The sequence below is a fragment of the Lynx canadensis genome, chromosome C1, assembly GCF_007474595.2.
Source record: "Lynx canadensis isolate LIC74 chromosome C1, mLynCan4.pri.v2, whole genome shotgun sequence".
Lineage (NCBI taxonomy): Eukaryota > Metazoa > Chordata > Mammalia > Carnivora > Felidae > Lynx > Lynx canadensis.
The window spans coordinates 21,801,260-21,824,149 of NC_044310.1; the positions used below are offsets into that span (position 1 = coordinate 21,801,260).

A 22,890-nucleotide genomic window follows, 5' to 3' on the forward strand; every position below is an offset into this window, starting at 1 on the left:
TATACTATTAGTGCATATAATCCCCATGACAACTGGGTGGTAGATGACTGTTTACTGTCCTGATTTTACAGGTGAGGTCACATAACTAGAAGATAGGTAGCAGAGATTGGATTTCAAACCTGGCTATCTGCTGAAGAGGTTTCATTCTTTTTTCTTTTTTCTTTTATTTTTTAGGAAGAGAGAGAGAAAGAGAAAGGAGAGAGAGCAAACATGAGTGGGGAGGGGCAGAAGGAGAGAGAGAATCTCAAGCAGGCTCCATACTCAGCACAGAGGCCTATGCAGGGTTTGATCTCACAAACTGTGAGATCATGACCTGAGCTGAAATCAAGAGTCAGAGGCTTAACCGACTGAGCCACCCAGGCACTCCAGAGTTTCATTCTTAACAGCAATGCTGTTATGCTAGCACAGGTCCAAAGCCTTCCCCCAGATATCTGCAAATCTTTAGGTACCCTAAGCTCCTTTGTGGATAATTTTTCTTGACTCCCTACATGTGGAATTTTCTGTTTTGTACCGCAAGGGCCCAGACACAAAATTCAGCTCCTTCCTTGATTTCCACAAAGTCCCACTTACCTAAGACAGAGTGTATGCCCTGTGCCCTGTGCTGATGTGCCGAGGATTTTCTGGGGGTGGGAGTGAGATCTGGGGGCAGGGTTTACCCTAAAGCATTGCAAATGCAGAGAAGGAAAAACTTCACTTCTTCCTTCTAGTTGTCTTTGGTTCATTGGTTGGGGCCACATAAATTACACTGAGAAAAGACATTAACAAGAGAAAACCAAATAGGAGTTTATTACCCTGTGCATTTCGCGCGCGCACACACACACACACACACACACACACACACACACACACACACAAATGGGAGTACTCTCTGATGAGTTACGCAAAGGAGTGGTTAGAGCTTGGGCTTACGTAGTGTCTTAACACAAGAACAATGAATTTGTAGGGAAATGACAAGACAGAGGAAAAGGATTTTTGAGAGTTCAGGCACAGCAGATTATGTGAAGGCAGATATTTGGGGAAGCCAGTGGTAGATAAGGGCTAGTTAGTAAAGTTTAGTAAAGTTCATGTAGATTCTTCTGATCTGATAAAGGTCTGGGGTTGTCTCAGTGATTAACCTCTTTCCTTCCTGGTAGCGAGGGGATGGGAGCACCTTTACATATTTATGTCCTGCTTTTAGGCAAACAGGGAGAGCAGAGAACTTTTCTTGGCTCTGCTTGCTGCTCTTGATTCAGCTCAAAATAATCTTTATGCGAAGGTGGTATATTTTGGGGTGGCACATTCTACTACCCTTCACAATTAACTTCAAGTTCAACATCTGACTCCTTTGTTGTTAAAGTCTGTTGACCTGTCTCCCCCCTGAGGTATGTTGTTGTGTCTGCTTCACTCCCTTCCAACCAGGCCTCACTTGGACTGCGTGGCTTTATTTCTTCTTTCTCTGTCCCTTTCCTCCTTCCCTCCAATAACTGCCTATTATTTAATATTTTTTTCCTTTTCACTTAGGTATTAGTATAATAGTTTTAAGAAATGTACTTACTAAGGTAAGCTCAGTGAGTTCTCACAGACTGGACACATCAGGATAACCCACACACGGATCAAGAAATAGCATTAACAGGGGCACCTGCGTGGCTCAGTCAGTTAAGCATCCGACTCTTGATTTTGGCTCAGGTCAGATCTCACAGTTTGTGAGATCGAGCCCCACGTGGGACTCTGTGTTGACAGTGTGGAGCGTGCTTGGGATTCTCTCTCTCTCTCTGCCCCTCTCCTGCTTGTGCTCTCTAAAAGAAATAGACTTAAAAAGAAATAACATTAGCAGTTCACCAGAAGCCCTCCCCTTATGTACCTTCCCACTTAGAGCCTCCTGAGGGTAACCATTACTTTGACCTATAATGCAACAGATTAATTTTTGCTTGGTTTGAACTTTCTATCAGTGGAGGTCATTACGGTGTGTATTCTTTTTACGACTGGCTTCTCTCTCTAGACTTTATGCTTGAGAGAGCCAGCCATGTTGTGTATAGGGTTCCAGAGAATTCTTTCTTACTACATTGTGTGAATGTACCACATTCATTTATCCTACTTAAATTGTGCTGTAAAGAAAAATACTTGCAGATTCTTTTGTGTATGCGTGTATGTGTGTGTGTGTGTGTGTGTGTGTGTGGGGAGGAGTGGTGTAGATACACACATTTCTGATTGGTTAATGTCTAGGACGGCTAGGTTATAGGATCTGTGCTCATAATACGTAGATCTCTCCAGACAGCTTTCCCAAGGTCTTGTATCAGTTTACATGCAGTGTGTGGAAATTTCAGTTGCCTGCATCCTTACCAACACTTGGGATTGTCTTTTTCATTTGATCATTTTGGTGGATGGACTGCCTTGTTGACTGTTCATTTTAACCAGAACATTTTAGCTTCGGTGATTGTTCATTGAGTTCTGCTTGCCTCAGGATTTCTGCTTCCCCACACTGGTGTATCAGTTTGTCTCCCCAAAGACCATTGTCTTCCTAGAAGAAATTCCCTGTGGCTGCTGTTAAGGTGACATGACCCATTAGAACAAAAACAAGCAAAGCCAGACCTGAAAGGGTTTGTGCTAAAATGTAAATGGTGTCTCCAGGTGACAGAATTGTAGGTGCCACTAAATTTCTTTATACTCATTTTGATTTTCTACACTGAGCATAGTTTTTGTGTAATCAGAAATTTTTAGACAAGAAAACATCTCTACCCATAATCCTGCCAGTCTAATGCAATTGTTTCCATTTCTCTGGCGAAGGTCTGTGTTTTCTGAAAACCATTCAACTGGAACAGAATTGGAACATTCAGATGTTCTCTGCTGAATGCCACCTGCACAGTAATGAGAATGCCAGCTACCCTCTTTGAGTCCTTGGGACTGGGTTGAACCATGTGAAATTCCTGATATTTACCTTGGGGCTTTCTGTACATCACATCACTTAATCCTGGTGAGGGAGGGGTTATTTTCATCTCCATTTCGCAGATGAGGAAACTGAGGTTCAGAGGAGTTGAGATGCCTGAGCATACCAGCCAAGAAATAGCAAGGCTGGAATTTGAATTCAGGTATCTGCTCCAAAGCCGGCTTTCCCCTGCTCTGTGCCACTTTCCCTCACAGTGCCTGGTGGGATTGCAGCCGAGTCCCTGACCTTCACTCCGCTGGAGGACATGATCTTCCTCAAGTGGGAGGAGCCCCAGGAACCCAATGGCCTCATCACTCAGTATGAGGTGAGTTTGGACCTCATTATAGTGGAGGTCGCTGGTGGAAGGTGGGCACACAGCTTGGAGAGGGAGGTGCAGGGTAGGGGACAGAGGTGATCACTGAGGTTCCTTCCACTGGTCAAAGTCTGTGCCCTGTGGGTTATGGGGACAGGAACCCTGAAAGAATAGAGGTGAAGGTGTCCAGGGCCTGGGCTAATGGGTATCTACAGTCCCTCTTTGCCCAGTCTTCTCCTTAGCTCACCTGAACTATGATGGGTGGGAGGCTATGGGGCCAGTGATGACCTTCCCCATCCCTGTGCCCACTTACCTGCCCGTCCTGACTCTAGATCAGCTATCAGAGCATTGAGTCATCAGATCCGGCGGTGAATGTGCCGGGCCCACGACGTACTATCTCCAAGCTCCGCAACGAGACTTACCACGTCTTCTCCAACCTGCACCCGGGCACCACCTACCTGTTCTCTGTGCGGGCCCGCACGGGCAAAGGCTTTGGCCAGGCGGCACTCACCGAGATCACCACCAACATCTCAGGTGAGCCCGCCCAACCCCAGCCTGGCCCCTGTAGAGGACACCCAGAATCCCAGGATTTCGTGGGCAGAGGGAGGAGGGGCGGTGTCCTGGGAGTGTTTATGGAGGGCCCCCGCTGAGATGAATGTACCATTTAGGAATTGAGTTCAGGGGTCAGGGAGGATTAAGTCAGAGGGGTGAGGAGACTGGAACCTGAGGGCTGAGTTCAGGGGTCAGAATTCAGGGAATCTCAGGCCAGAGGGAACAAGGCTGAAGGGGAAGAGATCTGAGGACGGGAGTCCAGGAGGCTAGAGACTCAGCCTTCCCGGTCTAGCAGCCAGTCTCCGTGCTTACGTCTGTGTCTCCTTCCCCAGCTCCCAGCTTTGATTATGCCGACATGCCATCACCCCTGGGCGAGTCTGAGAACACCATCACCGTTCTGCTGAGGCCGGCACAGGGCCGCGGTGCGCCCATCAGGTGGGAGAGCCTAGTCGGAGGGGTGGGAGGTCAGGGCCATAGGGAAGAAGCTCATCCTTTGACCCAGAGCCCCCCCATATAGGCCAGCTCAGCTATCCTCCCTCAGTTTCCCACTCAGGACCCAGTGTGTCCAGAGGAGGACATTCTGTGATCCTGGGCAGGTGGAAAGCCCACAGCCACTCCCATGGGTATCTGATGGAGATTGTCATGAGATCTTCAGATAGTGTCCAGCCTGGAGAGGTGACTGTCCGGGCCTCTCCTGGAGGCCTTCCTTTAGACATCTTGGAGAAGTGAAACTCTTGGGGCCTTCTTTCTTCCCAGCTTTTCCCAGGAGACACAGGGATGGGCATTCTAGAAGGCTAGGGCAGCCAGCAAGATAGGGCCATCGCTCTGGAGTGGCTAAGAGCTTGTCTTTAGTTTCTTCTCCACTGAGAAAGCTGAGGCTGCCTCTGCTGGAGAGAAGGTGCTGGAGACAAGATGGCACGTGTATGTGATAAAGACATGCAGTGTGTATGTGTGATGCGTGGTGTGGAGGTGTGAGTGTGTGTATGTGAGAGAGCGCGAGGGTGTTTGTGGGATGTGCACACGTGCTTCCTGTCAGCCGGACGCTGTGTTTGCCACTTTACCCGCACCCGCCATTTTTGTCCTCATGGCGGCCTGTGGAGTCGGTATTGTTACCCTTATTTTACACTTCAGTAGACAGGCTCAGCGACCTTAAGTAGCTTGCCCGCCCCCCCCCCCCCCGGGTCACACAGCTGGTACGTGATAGCGCTGGGGTTTGGAACCCAGGTCTGTCCGCACAGCCTATGCCTTTTCTTGAAGTCACAGAGCCTCCCTGCCCCTGCGGTCCTCCCCCTTCTTCCACAAAGAAGCGTGCACCGGGAGAGGCCTGCTGAGCCTCTGAGGAGGTAGTGGGTTGCCCAGGTGCCCTTAATCCCCCCTCGCCTCCTCTCCCCCCTTTCTCCTGCTCTGCCTCCCTGCATTTGCTCCTGCAGAGCCTGTCCTGGGCTGATTCCCAGACTCAGGAAAAAGTCAGGGTGTTTGAGGGGCATGTTGCATTTTTAGGAGTCTCGGGGCCCTTGTGTGGCTGAGTCTGGGAGCTAGGAAACCCAGCAGCGCCTTCTCTTTTCCTGGTCTTTTTTTTTTTTAAATGTTTATTTATTTTTGAGACAGAGAGAGACAGAGCATGAACAGGGGAGGGTCAGAGAGAGAGGGAGACACAGAATCGGAAACAGGCTCCAGGCTCTGAGCTGTCAGCAGAGAGCCCGACGCGGGGCTCGAACTCACGGACCGTGAGATCATGACCTGAGCCGAAGTTGGATGCTTAACTGACTGAGCCACCCAGGCGCCCCTTTTCCTGGTTTTCTTGAGAGATCCTGTGAGCGGGCTTGTCCAGTGTCCCTCAGGGATGACAGAGACAAGGTGGGGTGGGGAGGGGGGAGTGGAACATGGTGAGAGGGGAGAGGCATAGGGGCTGTGTGACCTTAGGCCTCTCCCTTTACCTCTCTGAGCCTTCCTTTCCCTGTCTGCACAACGGGGAATCATCCCAGTCAAGATGCTTTGTTCAGTGTTGATTGTTATCACCTCCTGGTGGGATGTGGGGCCGGGGGAGGCCTGACCTGGGAGGTTCAGGGAAATGGAGGCTGAGAGGGGCCCGGGTTTGTGTTTGCAATGCACTAGTGACAAAGAACGAAACTGTGTGACCCAAATCTCAGGGCACTGGGGTGATTCCCTTACAGCTTCAAAGCTGGAAAGAAACAGCTGGAGAGCCAGGAAAAGGCATTTCTCCTTCCCAGAGTGCAGCCGCCGGTATGGGTGTCACATGCCAAGACGTGGCCGAGGCTGTGACGGGAAATATTTAAATTTGTCAGCGCTCATTTATTTGCTCTCGGCTTTGTTCCACGGAGGATTTGGAGGAGCTCACAGCAAAAGGCCATTCAGTAAACTGATAAAAATAAATAGAAACCCACTGGTCGGGACCAGGGGACACAAATCAGAGGGAATACAGACGAGGGAACACAAATCGGCTGTCAGGACCCGGAGGTGACAGGCCCAGAGTTGCAGACCCGAGGCTGCCTCCAGGTTGGGAGGGTACTCGTAATGCAGGATTCGTGTGGCCTTCTTTGCTTGCTCAGTGACTGTCTCTCCAACTGGAGGTCAGTTGCAGGAAGCCTAGGTCCCCAAGGGCCCACCTAGCATACTTTCTGAACGAATAAATGGACTGTGTCAGACTCTTGTTTCTGGAGACCCAAAGGGAGCCATCGGTAATGGTAGTGGAGCCTGAGGCTTTGCGGGGGCTGGCGGCCGGGGGCGGGGTGGTGGTGGCCCAGGTCCTGTGGCACTGGAGCACTCACCGAGGACTCAGGGTGGGGCTGTAGGGCTTGGTGCCATGGAGCAGGGCCCGCGTTCTTTCTGCCTTAGTGAAAGTAATTTAGCTCATGGGACTGCCCTGTGATCACGCTCGTCTTACAGAGGGAGGCAACTGAGGCCCAGGGAGGTTAAGTGCGTTGCCCAGTGAGTGAGAAGAGGCAGGGCCAAGATTAGTCCCTGGCTGGGCCCGACCCCAAAGCCCATGTCCTTAGGCACCGGATGGCTCTCCCCGTGCCTGGGACCACTGCCCTGTCCCCTCCCCTGTGCAGCGTGTACCAGGTGATTGTGGAGGAGGAGCGGCCGCGGAGGCTGCGACGGGAGCCGGGCAGCCAGGACTGCTTCCCAGTACCCTTGACTTTTGATGCTGCGCTGGCCCGGGGCCTGGTGCACTACTTCGGGGCTGAACTGGCGGCCAGCAGTCTGCCAGAAGCCATGCCCTTCACGGTGGGTGACAACCAGACCTATCGCGGCTTCTGGAACCCACCGCTGGAGCCCAGGAAGGCCTACCTCATCTACTTCCAGGCAACAAGCCACCTGAAGGGGGTGAGGGACCCACAGGGGTGGTGATGGGGCGGGCTGGGGACCCCTTGGAGCCCGGAACAGTCCCCTACGGAGGCCAGAGACCCTCCCCCAGCCCCACTCCCTCTCTGGAACCCTGCCCCCCTCCCCTGAGCCTTCTGACCTCAGGCTCCTTCTCTTAGAGCATATTCCCTTCCTGAGACTTTACCCCCAGACTCTTATGTCTAAGCCCCCAGTCTATCCCTGCCCCCTCCTTGAGGCCCGGGAGGGGTCCATCTCCTGGTCCTGCTTTCCCCAGACCTTGAGGTCCACCAGCCACCTCCTCCCTGAAGCCCTGCCCTTCTCCTGCCTCCTCCCTCCCTGGCTCTCTCCTCCTCAGGCTTCCCCTCCTAACTGGCTCCTGGCCTTCATTATTGAGGAAGCCCCCTTTCCACGCTGTTTCTTTCCCTGCTCCCCCTGAACTCATTCCCCTTTCCTAAGCCATTGCCCTCTTTGCACGCCATTCCCTCCCTTCCCTGGTACCCCACCCCCACCCTGGGCCTTGCTACCGGGAGGGGTGTCTTTAGTTTCAGTCACCTCCAGACAAGCCCTGACCAGGCCCAAGACAAGCTGCTCAAGGATCCCTATGGGGAGGGTCAGGTCCAGGCTTCGGCAGTGCTGAGACCCCCCATCTTTGCCTCCAGGAGACCCGGCTGAATTGCATCCGCATTGCCAGGAAAGGTAAGGCCCCCTGGGTTCCTTCCGGCCTTCAGCACCGAGTTCCTCTCCTCTGGGCTCTGGGGGACTTAGGCCCTGATCACCCAGGGCTATGGGAGCAGAGGAGGGTGGTCTGTCAGACCTGGGGTCAGGAAGCTTTTCCCTTCCTGGCCCCCATTTGCCCCACCTGAAGGGTTCCTTCTCCCATACCGGGCAGCGGGGCTAACCTCCCTCTTCTCGATCATGGTCACAGAAGTGGCTTTGGCCTGGAACAGGGAGGGGGAGCCGTATGGTTGGGCCACGGGGGTGATGGCACTGGGCACTGGTTCGAGGTTTTGTGTCTGCCCCCTTTGCTGTGGTGGAGGGGAGGTGGACCCTGCGGTGTAGACAGGGAATGGGGTTGGCTTTCATCCTGAGATGCCCTGAACACACCCAGGTACATAATTCTTTCCCCCCACTGCCTCTTGGGGGGCAAGCGGGTGGCCCCAGGCATCCTTCATCCTCCATCCATTGAAGGCAGGATTTGAGAAAGTAGAGAGGAAAGGGGAGCTCTTCCTGATGGGGTACACAGGGGGGCAGCGGGTGTAGATGGTGAGGGGGAAGATCTGACTGAAAGGCTGGACGTAAGCTGAGGGTGAAGCGCATGTGTTCGTTTATTCCTTGGGGCTCAGGCCCCTGCCGGCAGTGGGTAGGTGGTTCCTATCTCCCCTCTGACCCTTGGTCCGCTTTATTCTCCCCAGCTGCCTGCAAGGAAAGCAAGCGACCCCTGGAGGTGTCCCAGAGATCGGAGGAGATGGGGCTCATCCTGGGCATCTGTGCGGGGGGACTTGCCGTGCTCATCCTTCTCCTGGGGGCCATTATTATCATCATCCGTAAGGGGTGAGTGAGGAGCGGTGACTGGTGGGCAGAGAGGAGCGGTGGCCGGGGCCCGGGAGGGCAGCCGCCTGGTGAGCGTGGAAGGCCGCCAGCCTGGGCATCAGGCCTGAGGACGGGCCCGAGCCAGGCAACGGGAAGCCAGAGCCTCTGCAAATGAAGCTGCCCTGTAGTGGCTTGGCTGGAGCCCAGGTCTGGCTGGTGCCGGGTGCCGCTATCTAGGGAAGGGTGCTCCGCACCAGCTGCCAAGGAGCGGTGCTGGAAGTGGGTGCCGCCCTGCTGTGCCTGCTGGGCTGTTCCCGCGGGGAGGGTGTGGAGGTCACCCGACTTTGAATCTCTGGCCTCCTGCAGACCAACTTGGGGTCGTGGTGTTGACCCTGAGCAGTGGTGGCGGGTGGGGGGTGCTCACTCCCCTTCAAACCAAGAACACTGAGCCATGGTTCTTCCTGGGCCCCACCCTCCCTTGGGCTCAGCTCGCCCCGGACCCTGGTACTGTTGATTCTTGTGGAGTCTTCCTGGACCCCGAGCCTGCCCCTCCCATCCCCCAGGCCTCCAAGGTCCGGCGTGTTTCCAAGGGATGCCTTTCCTAGTGCCTTTTGCAGTGGGCACCATGGATCCTGGCACATCTGAGAAACCAGAACTTAGAAATTCAGAGTTTCAGAAATCCCGGATTGGGGATTCGAAGAATCTCAAAAGTTAGAATTGTAGAGGCTCAGAGCCCAGAAAGCGAGAGCTGCCTGGTAGTTCAAGGACATCTAGTCTAGTGGTTTTTAAATCTTTTTAAAGCGACAGAACCTGTCTTCAAAACGCCAAATAAACAGCCAGTACGTGGAGCAGACGAAGGCTGAGCCTCTGGTTGGAGCTGGGCTGGAGGCTCCAGAGACCACTCTGGTCCCCCCCACCCCATCCCCCCACTTCATTCCCCACCAGACAGCCCCAGAACGCTGTGGTCCAAGCACCTCAATTGAAGGCTGGAGATACTGAGGCCCCAAGGAGGCATGGACCTGTCCAAGGTCACACGGGGCGCCAGAGGCAGAGCCCGCTCCACTCTCTGCCCACCTGGGCTCCTCACAGCTGCTGCTGGGCTCATGCTGGATCTCAGGGCTGCCGGGAGCTGACATGTAGGATTGGGGGGGATGAAGGAGAACTGGCCAGGGCTCCCTTGCCTGAGGCAGGCGGCAGCAGAGAGAGAGTTCCAGAGAGTCTGGAGGTAGGGTGTGCCAGCTAGGTGGGGTTGGCCTGTCCAGGGCATTAAGCTCATTCCTCCCTTCCCTAGTCCCTACACAGCTACTTGAGGCAAAATATTTTAAACCATCGTTTGATGACTATTACTGTGTGCCAAGGCCTTTACATATACCATCCGTTAGCTACTGAGCACCTACTGTGTGCCAGGCACCGTTCTGGTGCTCAGGATACATCAGAGAACATTTCCTTCTTGGATCCTGACCCATGAAGCAGGTCAAAGCCCTTTTTCACAGATGAGGGAACTGTAATCGAGCAACTTGACCTTGTCACTCGGCTGGTAAGTGGCGGGGCCTGGTCTGAACCCAGTCCTGACTGCAAAGCCCGTGCTCCTTATGGCCGTGGACGCGAAGGGCCTCACCATGGCTTGCGCACGGTTGGTGTCCAGAATTAGCAAGTTCCTGTCCTCCCCTGTGGGGGATCTGGAAGTCAGTTCTGGGTCTGGAGCCCTGGAGAAGGCTGTAAGGGAGTGATCAGATTTGGGGGGCTTGCAGATAGTATTTGAGGCCTTAGAAATCTACACTCGAGGAGAGCGGGGTGTCACCCAGGAGAGGATCGGTCAGAGACGCTGCTGGGGCCTCACTGGGAAACCCCGCACTTCATACACCTGCTATTCCATAAACCTTTCCAGGCTACCCCAGAACCCCCTAGGATCCCCCCAGATTCCCTTCCTTCCTTCCTTCCATTTGGCCCACTTCTATAGCACCTCGCTGCATCCTCCCAAATCCTACCCTTGCCTTCAGGGTGCACTTTGCTCCTCAGGGCTCCCCCAGTCTGCCTTGCGGGGTGTCAGGGGCCAGAGCAGGTCTGGCAGGGATGGAGGTGTTCACATTAAATGTAATGGACTGGGTAGGAGGTTGCTGAGGGAGGGCTGACACCCAGTTGCAACCCCCCCTGCTCATCGTCATGGGAGGAAGGAGGCGGCCTGGAGCAGGGGTGGTTCTGGGAGACAGTGGGGGCTGGGGGCAGCGAGGGGGAGGTCGGGTTCCCCATCCTGCCCTGCCTCGGTGGATAGTGAGCCTGGATGCATCCGCGCTTGGGGAACTCACCAGGCGGGGTCACATGCCTTCTTCTGTTTCCAGAATCCCATCCTTCTCTTTTCCAGTACTTTCTTCTCCCTGCACTTTTACTTACTTGTAGTGCCTTGTTTATTTTTCTTCCCTGCTGGGCTGAGAGCCCCATGAGGGCAGAGAAATTTGTCTTGTTGGCTGTGCATCCCCAGGGTCTGGTCCAGTGGAATGGGGTCCTCTTGAACCCCTAGCTCCCAAGTCAGCAGGTGGAGTGAGGCAGGGAAGGGTGAGGCTGACAGTGGCCCCTGGGTGTGGGGGGGTGGTCATTATTAACCTCACTCGTTTCGAGGAGGATACGGGTGCTCATAGACATGGAGTTGTTTTATTTAATTTCTCTCTTTATTGAGTACCCGATTCAAAGAAACATTTATTGGAGGGTTGTAATATCCTGGGCACTGTCCTGGGTCCCGGGACCCAGCAGTGGGCAAAAGAGATAAGGAGGCTGCCCTCCTGTGCTTTGCAGCTAGTGTGGAGTCTGGCGTTAAACTAGAAAAAGCACAAATGTCAATTGTGAAAAGAACAGTGTGCTCGGGTGGGGAATGGAGAGAGGGTAAAGGTGACATAATAGAGTTGGTGATTACGGGGGTCTTTGGGGAAGGCCCTTGAAAAGTCATTGACATTTCAGCTGAGGACAGAGGAACGCCGTTTCTTCACCCATTCCCCACCCTTTTTGGGGCCCCTGTGACCTGCCACGGGGCCTGGACCCTCCCCTAGCTCCTGGGATGGATGACAGGAGACGTGCTGTGTGACCTTCAACCACTCTCTTGCCCTCGCTGGGCCTCAGCCTTCCACACTATTCTCCTTCTCTTCCCCCCAGTCTGCAGGATTCCCTTGTGCAAGGCCGTTCATTGGGGTCCCTGCTGGCCGGGTGGTGTGGGGGCAGGTGAATGGAAAACCCCCGGATGTGCCTGGATGAGGCCTCAGGAGGGAGCTGGCTCTGGGGGGTCAGGGTCCCGGGACGGCATCGGCACTCTGCCCGTGACCCTCTCTCTGGGCAGGGGCGGACCGTGACACTCTGGGACTTGTCTTCCCCGCCCGCGAAGTGGGACAGACCCAAGCGATGCTTCGGGTGCCCAGAGGGGGTGGCCTGGCTCCTTCGATGGACCCCACGCTCAGGGGCAGTCTGGGTGAGGGAGGGCCGGCCTCCCCTTTGCCCCGGAGTCCGGCTGGAGCCCTCCACGCCTCCCCCTCCCCCAGCCACCGCTCCCAGGCACAGGTGTAGGCAGAGGGGCCTGCAGGTGTGAGTGGCACTGGGACCGAGGGGTGGGGCTGCAGGGGAGAGCCAGTCACCTGTGAGCATGTGAGGGCGTGTCTGTGCGTCAGAGGGAACGCATCTGTGCGTGAGTGTGTGTGTGACTGTGTCTGTGTGCCCTGTGAGTGCGTGTCGTGGTGCGTGTGTGAGTACGTGTGCACGAGTATGTCTACCTATGTGTCTGTGTGAGTGCACGAGTGTGTCAGTGCTTGTGTCTGTGTGTATGCGTGAACACGTGTGTATCCACGTGAGCGCGTCTGTTTACGTGCGAGCGTGCACGTGCGTGTATTTCTCTCTGTGTCTGTGTGCGTGTGACTGTGTGTGACAGCTCTGCTTCCTGAGGCCCTTTCCCCACCTCCCCCTCACTCCAGCAGCAGGCTCGGGGAAGGTTCTGGAAGGGTCTGGGGTCTCGGTTTTCAGCGACCGAGCCCAGCCAGGCCTTGGGACAAGGGAGGTCCTTCTGACCTGCCCGGTCCCTGGCCAGCGCCCCCCTCGGCACAGAGAGCACCAGGCCCCTCCCTGCTGGCCGGGTGCCGCCCACCTTGTGGCAGGACCACGGGCCCAACTGTGCTGTTCTCTTTGCACGCTGCCAGGAGGGACCACTATGCCTACTCCTACTACCCGTAAGTAGCTCCGCCCCGCCCCCTGGGCCCCGCGTCTTCCTCCTCCTCCCCCTCCCCCTCCTCCTCCCCCTCCTCGTCCCTCCTCCTCCTCCTCCACCCCCTCTTCCTCATCCCGCTCGTCCTCCTCCTCCTCCCCCTCCTCCTCCTCCCCCTCCTTCCCCTCCTCTTCCTCCCCCTCCTTCCCCTCCTCTTCCTCCTCCTCCTCCCCCTCCTTCTCCTTCTCCTCCCCCTCCTCCTCCTCCCCCTCCTCCTCCTCCCCCTCCCCCTCCTCCCCCTCCTCCTCCTCCCCCTCCTCCTCCTCTCCCTCCTCCTCCTCCTCTCCCTCCTCACATTCTTCCCTCTCCTCTCCTTCTTCCTCCTCCTCCTCCTCCTCCCCCCTTCTCCTCCCCCTCCTCCCCCTCCTCCCCCTCCTCCCCCTCCTCCTCTTTCCCCTCCCCTCCTCCCACTGCTCCCCCTCCTCCCCCTTCTCCCCTTCTCCCTCCTCCTCCTCCCCCTCTTCCTCCCCCTTCCTCCTCCCCCTCCTCTCCCTCCTCCCCTTCCCCCTCCCCTCCTCTTCCTCCCCTCCCCCTCCTCCTCCCTTCCCCCACCTCCCCTCCCCCCTCCTCTCCCTCCTCCCCCCTCCTCCTCCTTCTTGTGTGGAGATCCTCATGCAGATCCTCACGCAGGTCCACAGCCGTGCACGTGTGTGTGCCCACCCTGGCAGCTGTCCCCCACAGTGCACACAGCTGTCGGGTCACCACGAGCTCGTTCTCCAGCCAGGTAGCCCCAGGCTCTTCAGACCCACCGTTTCTGGGCGCTTCCTCTGGGCCCTGTCTGTACACAGGATCCTCACAGCCACCGAGAGAAGCAGCATCGTGATCACTCCCGTGTTACTGACAAGGGAACCGAGGCTCAGAGAGGTCAAGGGACTTGTCAGAGGTCCCAGGAAGAGCCAGAGCTGGGGTTACCACCCAGGCCCCATCTGACTACCCGGCCTCCTGATGCTACTGTTTTCTGCCTCTGTCTTCTCCTACTCTGCCAGCCTTCCGGAACATTCCCTGCACCTGTGCTTGTTCTCCCTCCTTACAGAGCAGGCTCAGGAGGCCCCAGGACAGCCCAGAGGATGGTGGGCTCTCACCTCCTCCTCCCTGAACCCTCCACCTGCATGGACGTCCTCCAGTGTCACACCAGCTTTTCCAGCCACCAAGCCCCCCTTCCCCCGGCAAGTCAGGGGGAGCCTCCAGCCGGGCTTTTACAGGAATCGCTGACAAGACAGGTCTCCCTCCCCCTCTACTTGTGCAGTTAATGTTCGAACAGAAATGCAGAACTTTTCCAAGTGTCCGTATTACGTCCCATCTGCTGCACGAATCTCGCCCTGAGTTCAGCTGGAGGCCGGCAGTGTCCGTGTCCCTCCGGCTTCTGTCCTCTGTGGATCTGCTCGGTTGGTGGCTGTAGTTCTTCCCAGTGAACCAAGAGGCCTGGGCGGGGGACAGAGCCCTGTGGTACACCACGGAGACTGCCTTCTAGCGTGACCGGCTGTCCTCTGGCCATGGCCCTCTGTCTGCCTTCCCTGTGGTTTGCTGGCGTCTGCCTGTCCCTCCCTCTCTCTCCTTGTCATTGTCCCTTTACTCTCTCTCCTCTTCCCTCTTTTCCTTCTCTTATTCTTCTGATTCCCTTGCCCACTCCCCCCCGCCCGCTCCCCCTTCTTTTTCAACTTCTCTTTTATGCCAGTGATCAAGGTCACAGTCCCAGAGGCTTTTCATCTGTCCACAGAGGGGTCCTTGGCTGTGCTCTGGGCCAAAGTGAGGGTGATGCCCAGAGCTTTGTGGTTGGGGCATCCAGGAATCACCCTGTCTTCCCTGCCCCAGACAGCTCTTGAGCTAGGATCAGAATTTACCTGTTTGGGAAGATCCCTTTATTGGCCTCTTCATCTCCACTGATGGTCAGGGGTCCTGAGCCCTCTTAACCTGGAAGTCCTTCCTTAGGTCTACCCCACATCCTGCGTGCTGCAGGTCCCTGCAGTATAAATGGCTCTCTTGTCTTTAGCCCTTCCTGTGATTGGGCCCCTGACTCTTCCAGTCTCAACAACGGTCCCAAGTCATTTCCTCTTTCCCTTTTGCTCAGCCCCTCGGTCATGGGTCTGTGGCCCCTGTTCTTCTTCCCACTTTCCTCCAAGTCCTCTAGAGTCACAGACGGCCATCCTCATCTGTAAGGCTGGGCTAGAGGCCTGGGCAGGTCCTTTGTCTAGGGCCCTCTTCACAAGGCCTCTCGGGGGGGACTGGGGCCTCTTGCCTTCTCCCTCCGCTGCTTCCGGTGGCTGGATGGACTGCTTGCCAGTGACAGGAATCTCTTTACAGCCTAATGTCTTTACAAGTCTAATGTGGCCCACGGTGGGGCCACTCAGGGGTTGGTGGGGGATAGGAAGAAGCCAGTTGGAGTTCATCCCATGCCCAGAGGAAGACTCCTGAGCATTGGCTGAGCAGTGGCCAGACTCTGCTGTGAAGGAGGAGCACCATCCCCTTCGTAGGCAAAAAAGTTCTTAGGGCACATGTTTGGTGAGGATGGGGAGACGAGGGTGGCTCTGGGGCATGCTGGGGTTGGAGCTGGGGAAGCCATCTTCCTAGCTTGGATGGCATGACAGCTGTGACACCAGAATAGTCCCAGGGTGACTATTCTTCCCATTTCCTGAGCCCTTGAGGCCAGTGACAGGAGCCAGGTCCCAGCCCGAGGCCACTGCTGCTTCATTCCTTGTCCTCAACAGTGGTCCCCAAGATGAGGACTCTGCTTGGTCCCTTTTTTTGGAGGTAGCAGCTCTCTGGGTATGGTGAGCAAAGGATAGAGACGGAGCCCTCTCAGTATTCAGAGATGCTTCTAGAATGACTCCTGGCCTCAAGGCCCCCTGACTGTCGGGCCTCCCCATCCATCTCTGGGTGTCGTTCTGTCCAGCTCAGCACCCCTGTCTCTTGTCAACCCCTCTCTGCAGAAAGCCCGTGAACATGACCAAAGCCACCGTCAATTACCGCCAGGAGAAGACCCACATGATGAGTGCCGTGGACCGGAGCTTCACGGACCAGAGCACCTTGCAGGAGGATGAGCGACTGGGCCTCTCCTTCATGGACGCCCACGGCTACAGCCCCCGGGGTGAGTGCCTGGCCCTCCCGCCCCTTCCTCGTGGCTCTGGGCTCCACACTTGAACTAGTAGGACTGGGCCCCTCTGATGAGTTCTGTAACACCTTGAACCCAAACTGAAGCATCTGTTGTTCTCCTGTGGGGTACCGGTGCAGGTGCTGGCAAAGCAGAGAAGGCACAGGTATTGCTTTTGCCCTGGGAGAGCTTTAGGAAGATGGAGGACTTAGACACAGGCTCATCTGGAAGGAAAGCGAGGTCACATGTTGATTGGGGGAAGTGCTCTGGGGGCTCAGTGTGATCAGAGGGGACCAGAGCAGTCTCACGGCCATTGAGCACCTGCTGTGCGACAGACAGGGGACCAGTGGCTAAGAAGGATTGCTCTGGAGTCCGACAGACCTGCATTTGCATCTCACATCCCCTAGCTGGGTGATCCAGGGAAAGTCACTTAATCTCTCTGGATGTCTGCTTCCTCATGTACAGAGTGGAGCTAAAGATCATCTCTGCCGGTAGATCTGTTGGAAGACTAAGTTAGCTATTATGTGTACATCATTTAGTGCTGTGCCCGGCTTGCAGGAAGAATAGGGTGAATTAGCCACACGTGCTAGGAGCTTGTCATAAATCATCTCCTCACACGTCTGTTTCTTCTAGTTAGTGTTGATTTGTACCAATGAAAATACGCAATGTTTGTGAAAGTCATGCAGTGATAAAATACCACAAACACTGGTGAACCACACTGGTGTATTAGAACATCATCTGGGGGACGCCCGGGGGGCTCTGTCTGTGAAGCATCCGACTTCGGCTCCGGTCATAATCTCACGGTTCGTGGGTTCGAGCCCTGCATCGGGCTCTGTGCTGCCAGCTCAGAGCCTGGAGCCTGCTTCAGATTCCGTGTCTCCCTCTCTCTCTGCCCCTCCCTGGCTTGCACTCTGTCTCTCTTGCAAAAATAAGTAAACGTTAAAGCAAATAATAATAATAAAAAAAGAACATCGTCTGGGTGTCCCTCCCTGAGTATATGCCCTACATCCCTCTTAGACATAAACGTCCCCCTGAAATTTGTGTTTATAATTTCCTTACCTTTTGGGGAGCAGTTTTTCCATGTGGGCACGCATCCCCAAAACAGTGCATTGTGTAACTGCTTGTTTCTGAGCTTTATAAAAAATGCAATCACACTGTGTTTCGACTCAACATTGTGTTTCTAATGTCTACCCAGGTGGATATTTCGCTGTCATTTCTTTGATTTTCTCTGATGTATAGTTTTCCGTTGTGTGAACGTATCGCAATTCACTCTCCATTCTGCCATGCAGCCACATCTGATTTGCTTCCCGTCTTCTTGTTATTACAAACGAGGCTGCTCTGAATGTGCTTAAATGGGTCTCCAGATGCACCTGCGCAGGAGATTCGAGAAGCAGAGCAGCCGGCTCACAGAGCGTGTGCTTGCTGCTCTCTAGAAGGCACTGCCGACTTGTGTCCCGGAGTGGCTTTGCCCGTGCTCACGCCCGGCAGCAGCGAGTGAGAAATTCTGCTGCTCTCCGGCGAGCTCAGAGTTTGCCAGGCTTCTTCACTTTTGCCAAACTGGTTTGTATAAAATGGGAATTCTCTGTAGTCTCAATTTGCATTTCTCTGATTACTAATGAGGTTGAGCATATTTTCAAATCATTATTGGCCATTCAGCTTTCTTCTTCTATGAAATGCCTGTTCATGCCTTTTACCTAATTTTCTATTAGGTTTTCTGTTGCTTTCTTAGTGGTTTTTAGGAGTTCTTTACATATTTAGGATGATAATCACTTTTCACTTATGAATTGCAAATACCTTCTCCCAATTTGCGGCTCATCTTCTCAGGTTATTTATAGTGTCTGTGGAGGAACAAGTTTTTATTTTAACTTAGTCAAGTTCATCAATCTTTCCCTTTCTGATTTCGACTTTTTGTGTTTTCTTCAAGAGTTCCTCCCTCGCAGGGTCATACAATATTTTTTTCTAAGCCCCTTTTTATATTTTGTGCTGAACATTTAAATCTTTACCCCTCTGTGATTAATTTTTGTGTGTGATATGAATTAAGGATTTTCTTTTTTTTTTAAGGGCTACATTTTATTTATTTAGTTTTGGGTGTTTTTTTTTTTTTTTTGAGAGAGTGCAAGCCAGGGAGGGCCAGAGATAGGGGGGGACAGAGGATCTGCAGTGGGCTCCTCACTGACAACAGCAAGCCCGATGTCGGGGTCAAACTCAGGAGCCACGAGATCATGACCTGAGCCGAGGTTGGACGCTCGGCTGACTGAGCCACCCAGGCACCCCTGATCCCTTATATTTTTGATTTCCCATTGCAAATGGTACATTGTGTGGGTGTGTGTGGCAAAATCCACATAACATAGAATTTACCACCTTGACCATTCTCCAGTGTGCAGTTTGCTGATATTAAATACATTCATAATGTTGGGAACCATCACAATCACCCAACACTACAGCTCTGTTCGTCTCATAAAACTGAAACTCTGTTCCCATGAAGCATTAACTGCCCATTCCTGCCTCTTCCCAGTCCCTGGCAACCCCCGTTCTATTTGGTGTTTCTGTGAATTTGCTCTAATTATCTCATAGATGTGGAGTCACACGGCATCTGTCTTTTTATGCCTGGTCTGTGTCACTTAGCTTGTTTTTCAAGCTTCTTTCATCTTCTAGCATCTTTCAGAATTTCCCCCTTTTTAGGGTTGAGTAATATTCCACGGCATCCGTAGTGTACGAGGGCTCCAGTTTCTCCACATCCTTGTAACACTTGTTATTTTCTGTGTTTTTCTTGCCAGCAGCCATTCTAGTGGGTGTGAGGTCTTATGTCATTGTAGTTCTGATCTGCAGTTGCCTAATGATGCACCGTGTCATGTTGGGCATGTGCCATTTGCGTATCTTCTTTGGGGAAATATCTATTCAGGCAACTTTGCCCATTTTTGAATTGGGTTGTTTGGTTTTTTTTGCCCTAGAGTTTTAGGAGTTCTCTCTGTATGTTAGATTTTAAGCCCTTATCAGATATATGATTTGCAAATGTTTTCTCCTATCCTGTGGCTTGCCTTTTTACTCTGTGGATTGTGTCTTTGAAGGCACAAATTTTTAAAAATTTTCATGAGGTCCAATTTGCCTATTTTTTGTTTCTTGTTGCCTGTGCTTTTGGTGTCATAGCCAAGAAATTATTGCCAAATCCAGTGTTATGAAGCTTTTGCCCGTACTTTCTTCTTTATTTAAAAAAAATTTTTTTTAATAGTTTTGTTTATTTTTGAGACAGAAAGCACAAGCTGGGGAGGGGCAGAGAGAGAGGGAGACAGGAACCTCAGCGGGCTCCATGCTGACAGCAGAGAGCCTGATTCAGGGCTTGAACTCATGAGCCATGAGATCATGACCTGAGCTGAAGTCAGGTGCTTCACCGACTGAGCCACCCAGGCACCCCAACCCTGTGTTTTCTTCTTTTTTTTTTTTTTAATTTTTTTTTTTTTTACATTTTATTTATTTTTGAGACAGAGAGAGACAGAGCATGAATGGGGGAGGGCCAGAGAGAGAGGGAGACACAGAATCTGAAACAGGCTCCAGGCTCTGAGCTGTCAGCACAGAGCCCGATGCGGGGCTCGAACTCACAGACCGCGAGATCATGACCTGAGCCGAAGTCGGCCGCTTAACCGACTGAGCCACCCAGGCGCCCCCCCCCCCCGTGTTTTCTTCTAAGAGTTTTATAGTTTTACCTCTTACATTGAAGTCTTTGATTCATTTTGAGTTGATTTTTGTATCTGGTGTGAGGTAGGGATCCAACTTCATTCTTTTGCATGTGGATGTCCAGTCTTCCTCAGCACAAATGGTACACTTTTAAAATATTACATTTCTAATAGTTACTCCTATAGAGAAATATAGTTGATTTTTTATGTGTATATGTTGATCTTATATCCATACTCCCTGATAACCTTATTTATTAATTCTCATTTATCTATAGAATCTTTCGGGTTTTCTGAGTATGTTCAAAGGATCTGTAAATACTGCCAGTTCTGTTCCTTGTTTCATTTCTCCTTTTTTTTTTTCCCCTTGTCTTTCTGTGTGGCACTGGCTGGGGCCTCCAGCACCGTGTCGAATGGAAGTGGTTATAGCACGAATCCTTGTCTTGTTTTCCTGATTTCAAAAGGAATGCTTCTAACACGAAACACTGAGAATGAAGTTTGCTACAGTTTTTGGTAGAAATGTTTTATCAGATTAACAAAATGCTCTTCAGTTTCTGGTTTGCTAGCAGGTTTTATTTAAATGGGCATTAAACTTACCAAATGCTTTTTCTGTACTTACTGTCCTATGTATATTTTTTTATTTTGTTAATGAGGTGTGTGGTATTTTTTGATTTTATAAAGTTAAAACAACTTTCCATGCCTGGGATAAATTCAGCTTGGTCATGATGCATTGCATTTTTTACGCCTTGTTGGATTCAGTGTAGTTATAATATCGTTCAAGATTTCAAAGCTGTATTCCAGAGTGGGATTGGCCCGTGATTTTTATTTTTTGTGCTATCCTTGTCTGGTTTTTGGTATCGAGATTCTGTTTGTCTTGTAAAATGCACTGAGGTCTCTTCTCTTTTTTCCTTGTTATGAAAGACTGGAATAATTGGCACCTCGAAAGCTTGGTGGAATTCATCTATAACACAATCCTTTTCTGTTGTTTTCTTTACAGAAATATTTAGTTAATTCATTTATTGAGAGACCGTGCATGTGTGCAAGAGGGACGGGGAGAGGGGGAGAGAATCCCAAGCAGGTTCCATACCAAGTGCAGAGCCTGATGTGAGGCTTGATCTCATGAATTGTGAGATCATGACCTCAGCCCAAATCAAGAGTTGGACACTTGGGGCGCCTGGGTGGCGCAGTCGGTTAAGCGTCCAACTTCAGCCAGGTCACGATCTCGCGGTCCGTGAGTTCGAGCCCCGCGTCAGGCTCTGGGCTGATGGCTCGGAGCCTGGAGCCTATTTCCGATTCTGTGTCTCCCTCTCTCTCTGCCCCTCCCCCGTTCATGCTCTGTCTCTCTCTGTCCCAAAAATAAATAAACGTTGAAAAAAAAAATTAAAAAAAAAAAAGAGTTGGACACTTAACTGACTGAGCCACCCAGGTGCCCCCTTTATGGAAAAATTTTAAACTTTTAATTCTGTTTAAAGGAGCAAAGGACTGTTGAAACTTTCTATTTTTTTCCAAGCCACTTGTAGTAAGTCTTATTTGTCCAGGAATTTGTCCATTTCATTTAAGTCTTCAAATTCACTGACATGCACTTATTTTTCAAGTTCTCTTTGTGATCTCCCTCATTAAATTTTTACCCCAGCCCTGCACGGTAGCTATTATGACTCATCTTACAAATGAGGAAACAGAGACGCTCAGAGAGGGGACTTCACTTGTCAAACAGCCAGAAAGTGGCAGAGCCAGGATTTATTTATAATTATTATGTTTAAAATTTATTTATTTTTTAATGTTTATTCATTTTTGAGACAGAGAGAGCACGTGCTGGGGAGGGGCAAAGAGAGAGTGAGCAGGCTTCATGCTGTCAGGGCAGAGTCTGATGCGGGGCTCAAACCCATGAACCACGAGATCATGACCCGAGCCGAAACCAAGAGTCAGATGCTCAACCGACTGAGCCACCCAGGCGCCTCCAGAGCCAAGATTTAAATGCAGGTCTTTCTGAGTTGCAAAGAGCTGTTTCCACTGTCTCGTGCTAGGCCCCGAGGCACAGGCAGGATTTGGACAGCAGAGATAGGAAAGGAAGGGCATAGGGTGAGGGAACAGCATGTGCAGATGCGTGGAGGTGAGCATGTGAGGAAACCAGGGAGAGGTGTGAATGGGTGGGAAACTCAAGTGGGCATCGGGGAGAGTGGGAGGTGGGGCGGTGTGGGCACATGCCTTGCTGCTGAATCTTGTTGAGAGATCCAGAGAGGCAGGGTGCGTGGGCTCTGCCCCCCAACCAGCTCGCTGACAGCTGGGGAGACGTGGCCTAGGGAAGTCGGGCCCAGGCTCATTGCCATGTGGACACAGTGGGAACGATTAGTGCCGCCAGAGTTTTGAAAAGATGTACCTTCGGGCAGCGGTGGTCAGAGTTTGGGCTGGGGCTGGACGAGACGTGGCTGATGGTGAGAGGGGGAGTGGGCCCCGGGGCACGGCGTAGGGCAGGGAGAAGGCGTGAAGGCCAGGTGTCTTCGGGAGGCGGGGGCCATGTGTCAACTCCTTTTGTCTCTCTCCACGCCCCGCCCTGGTCCAGCCTCCACCTCCTTCTTGGCTTTCCAAACAGAGGAGGCCAGAGTTTTGTGGTGTGGAACAGAAAGCTGCGATGATTTTGATGCCTGCTTAGTCTGCGAACTTTACCATGGGGACCTCTCACGCTGAGTCAGTGGTGGCAGGCTGGCTGTAAAGCAGCCGGCTGGGGTCCTGCAGTGGAGAAGGACCAAGGAAGGAAGGCCCCCGCTTGGCCAGCCAGCTGCCCTGGCTTTCTGGGACTAATTATGTCAACAGCCCCAACTACAGGTGCTCACTCTGTGCCAGGCACCGGACTGGGTGCTTTATATGCATTATCTTGCTTAATATTTATCTAATCGTATTGGAGAGTAACAGTTTTTGTCTTCATTTGACGTGTGACGAGAGAAATTGAGGGAGAGGAAGTACCATCACCAAGGTGACGTGCGGAGATGGGATTTGATCTCGGGCCTATTTGGCTCCAGAGCCTGTCTCTTAATCACCACGTTACACTGTATCCCCTGAGGATGTTTCAGGAAACAAACAAAAAGCTCTCTGTGGTGAAACATTGCTATTTCTACTCATCTCTTGGAGATTTTTTTTTTTTTTAACATTTATGTATTTTTGACAGAGAGAGAGAGAGAGAGAGACAGAGCATGAGTGGGGGAGGGGCAGAGAGAGAGGGAGATACAGAATCGGAAGCAGGCTCCAGGCTCTAAG

The 22,890-nt window shown here is 52.7% G+C and overlaps 1 protein-coding gene across 6 annotated transcripts in view; it reads left to right on the forward strand.

Moving 5' to 3' along the window:
• PTPRU (protein tyrosine phosphatase receptor type U) overlaps positions 1-22,890 on the forward strand; it is an 81,859-nt gene that overhangs the window by 35,217 nt on the left and 23,752 nt on the right. For 4 of the 6 annotated variants that reach the window (XM_030327983.1, XM_030327984.1, XM_030327987.1 and 1 more), the window contains 8 exons: positions 3,118-3,227; positions 3,548-3,749; positions 4,100-4,202; positions 6,842-7,115; positions 7,775-7,811; positions 8,528-8,666; positions 12,818-12,847; positions 15,810-15,967. In XM_030327983.1, the coding sequence (XP_030183843.1) occupies positions 3,118-3,227; positions 3,548-3,749; positions 4,100-4,202; positions 6,842-7,115; positions 7,775-7,811; positions 8,528-8,666; positions 12,818-12,847; positions 15,810-15,967 (1,053 nt within the window). The remainder of the gene's footprint in view (positions 1-3,117; positions 3,228-3,547; positions 3,750-4,099; positions 4,203-6,841; positions 7,116-7,774; positions 7,812-8,527; positions 8,667-12,817; positions 12,848-15,809; positions 15,968-22,890) is intronic. The other 2 variants (XM_030327985.1, XM_030327986.1) reach the window with 1 other exon arrangement.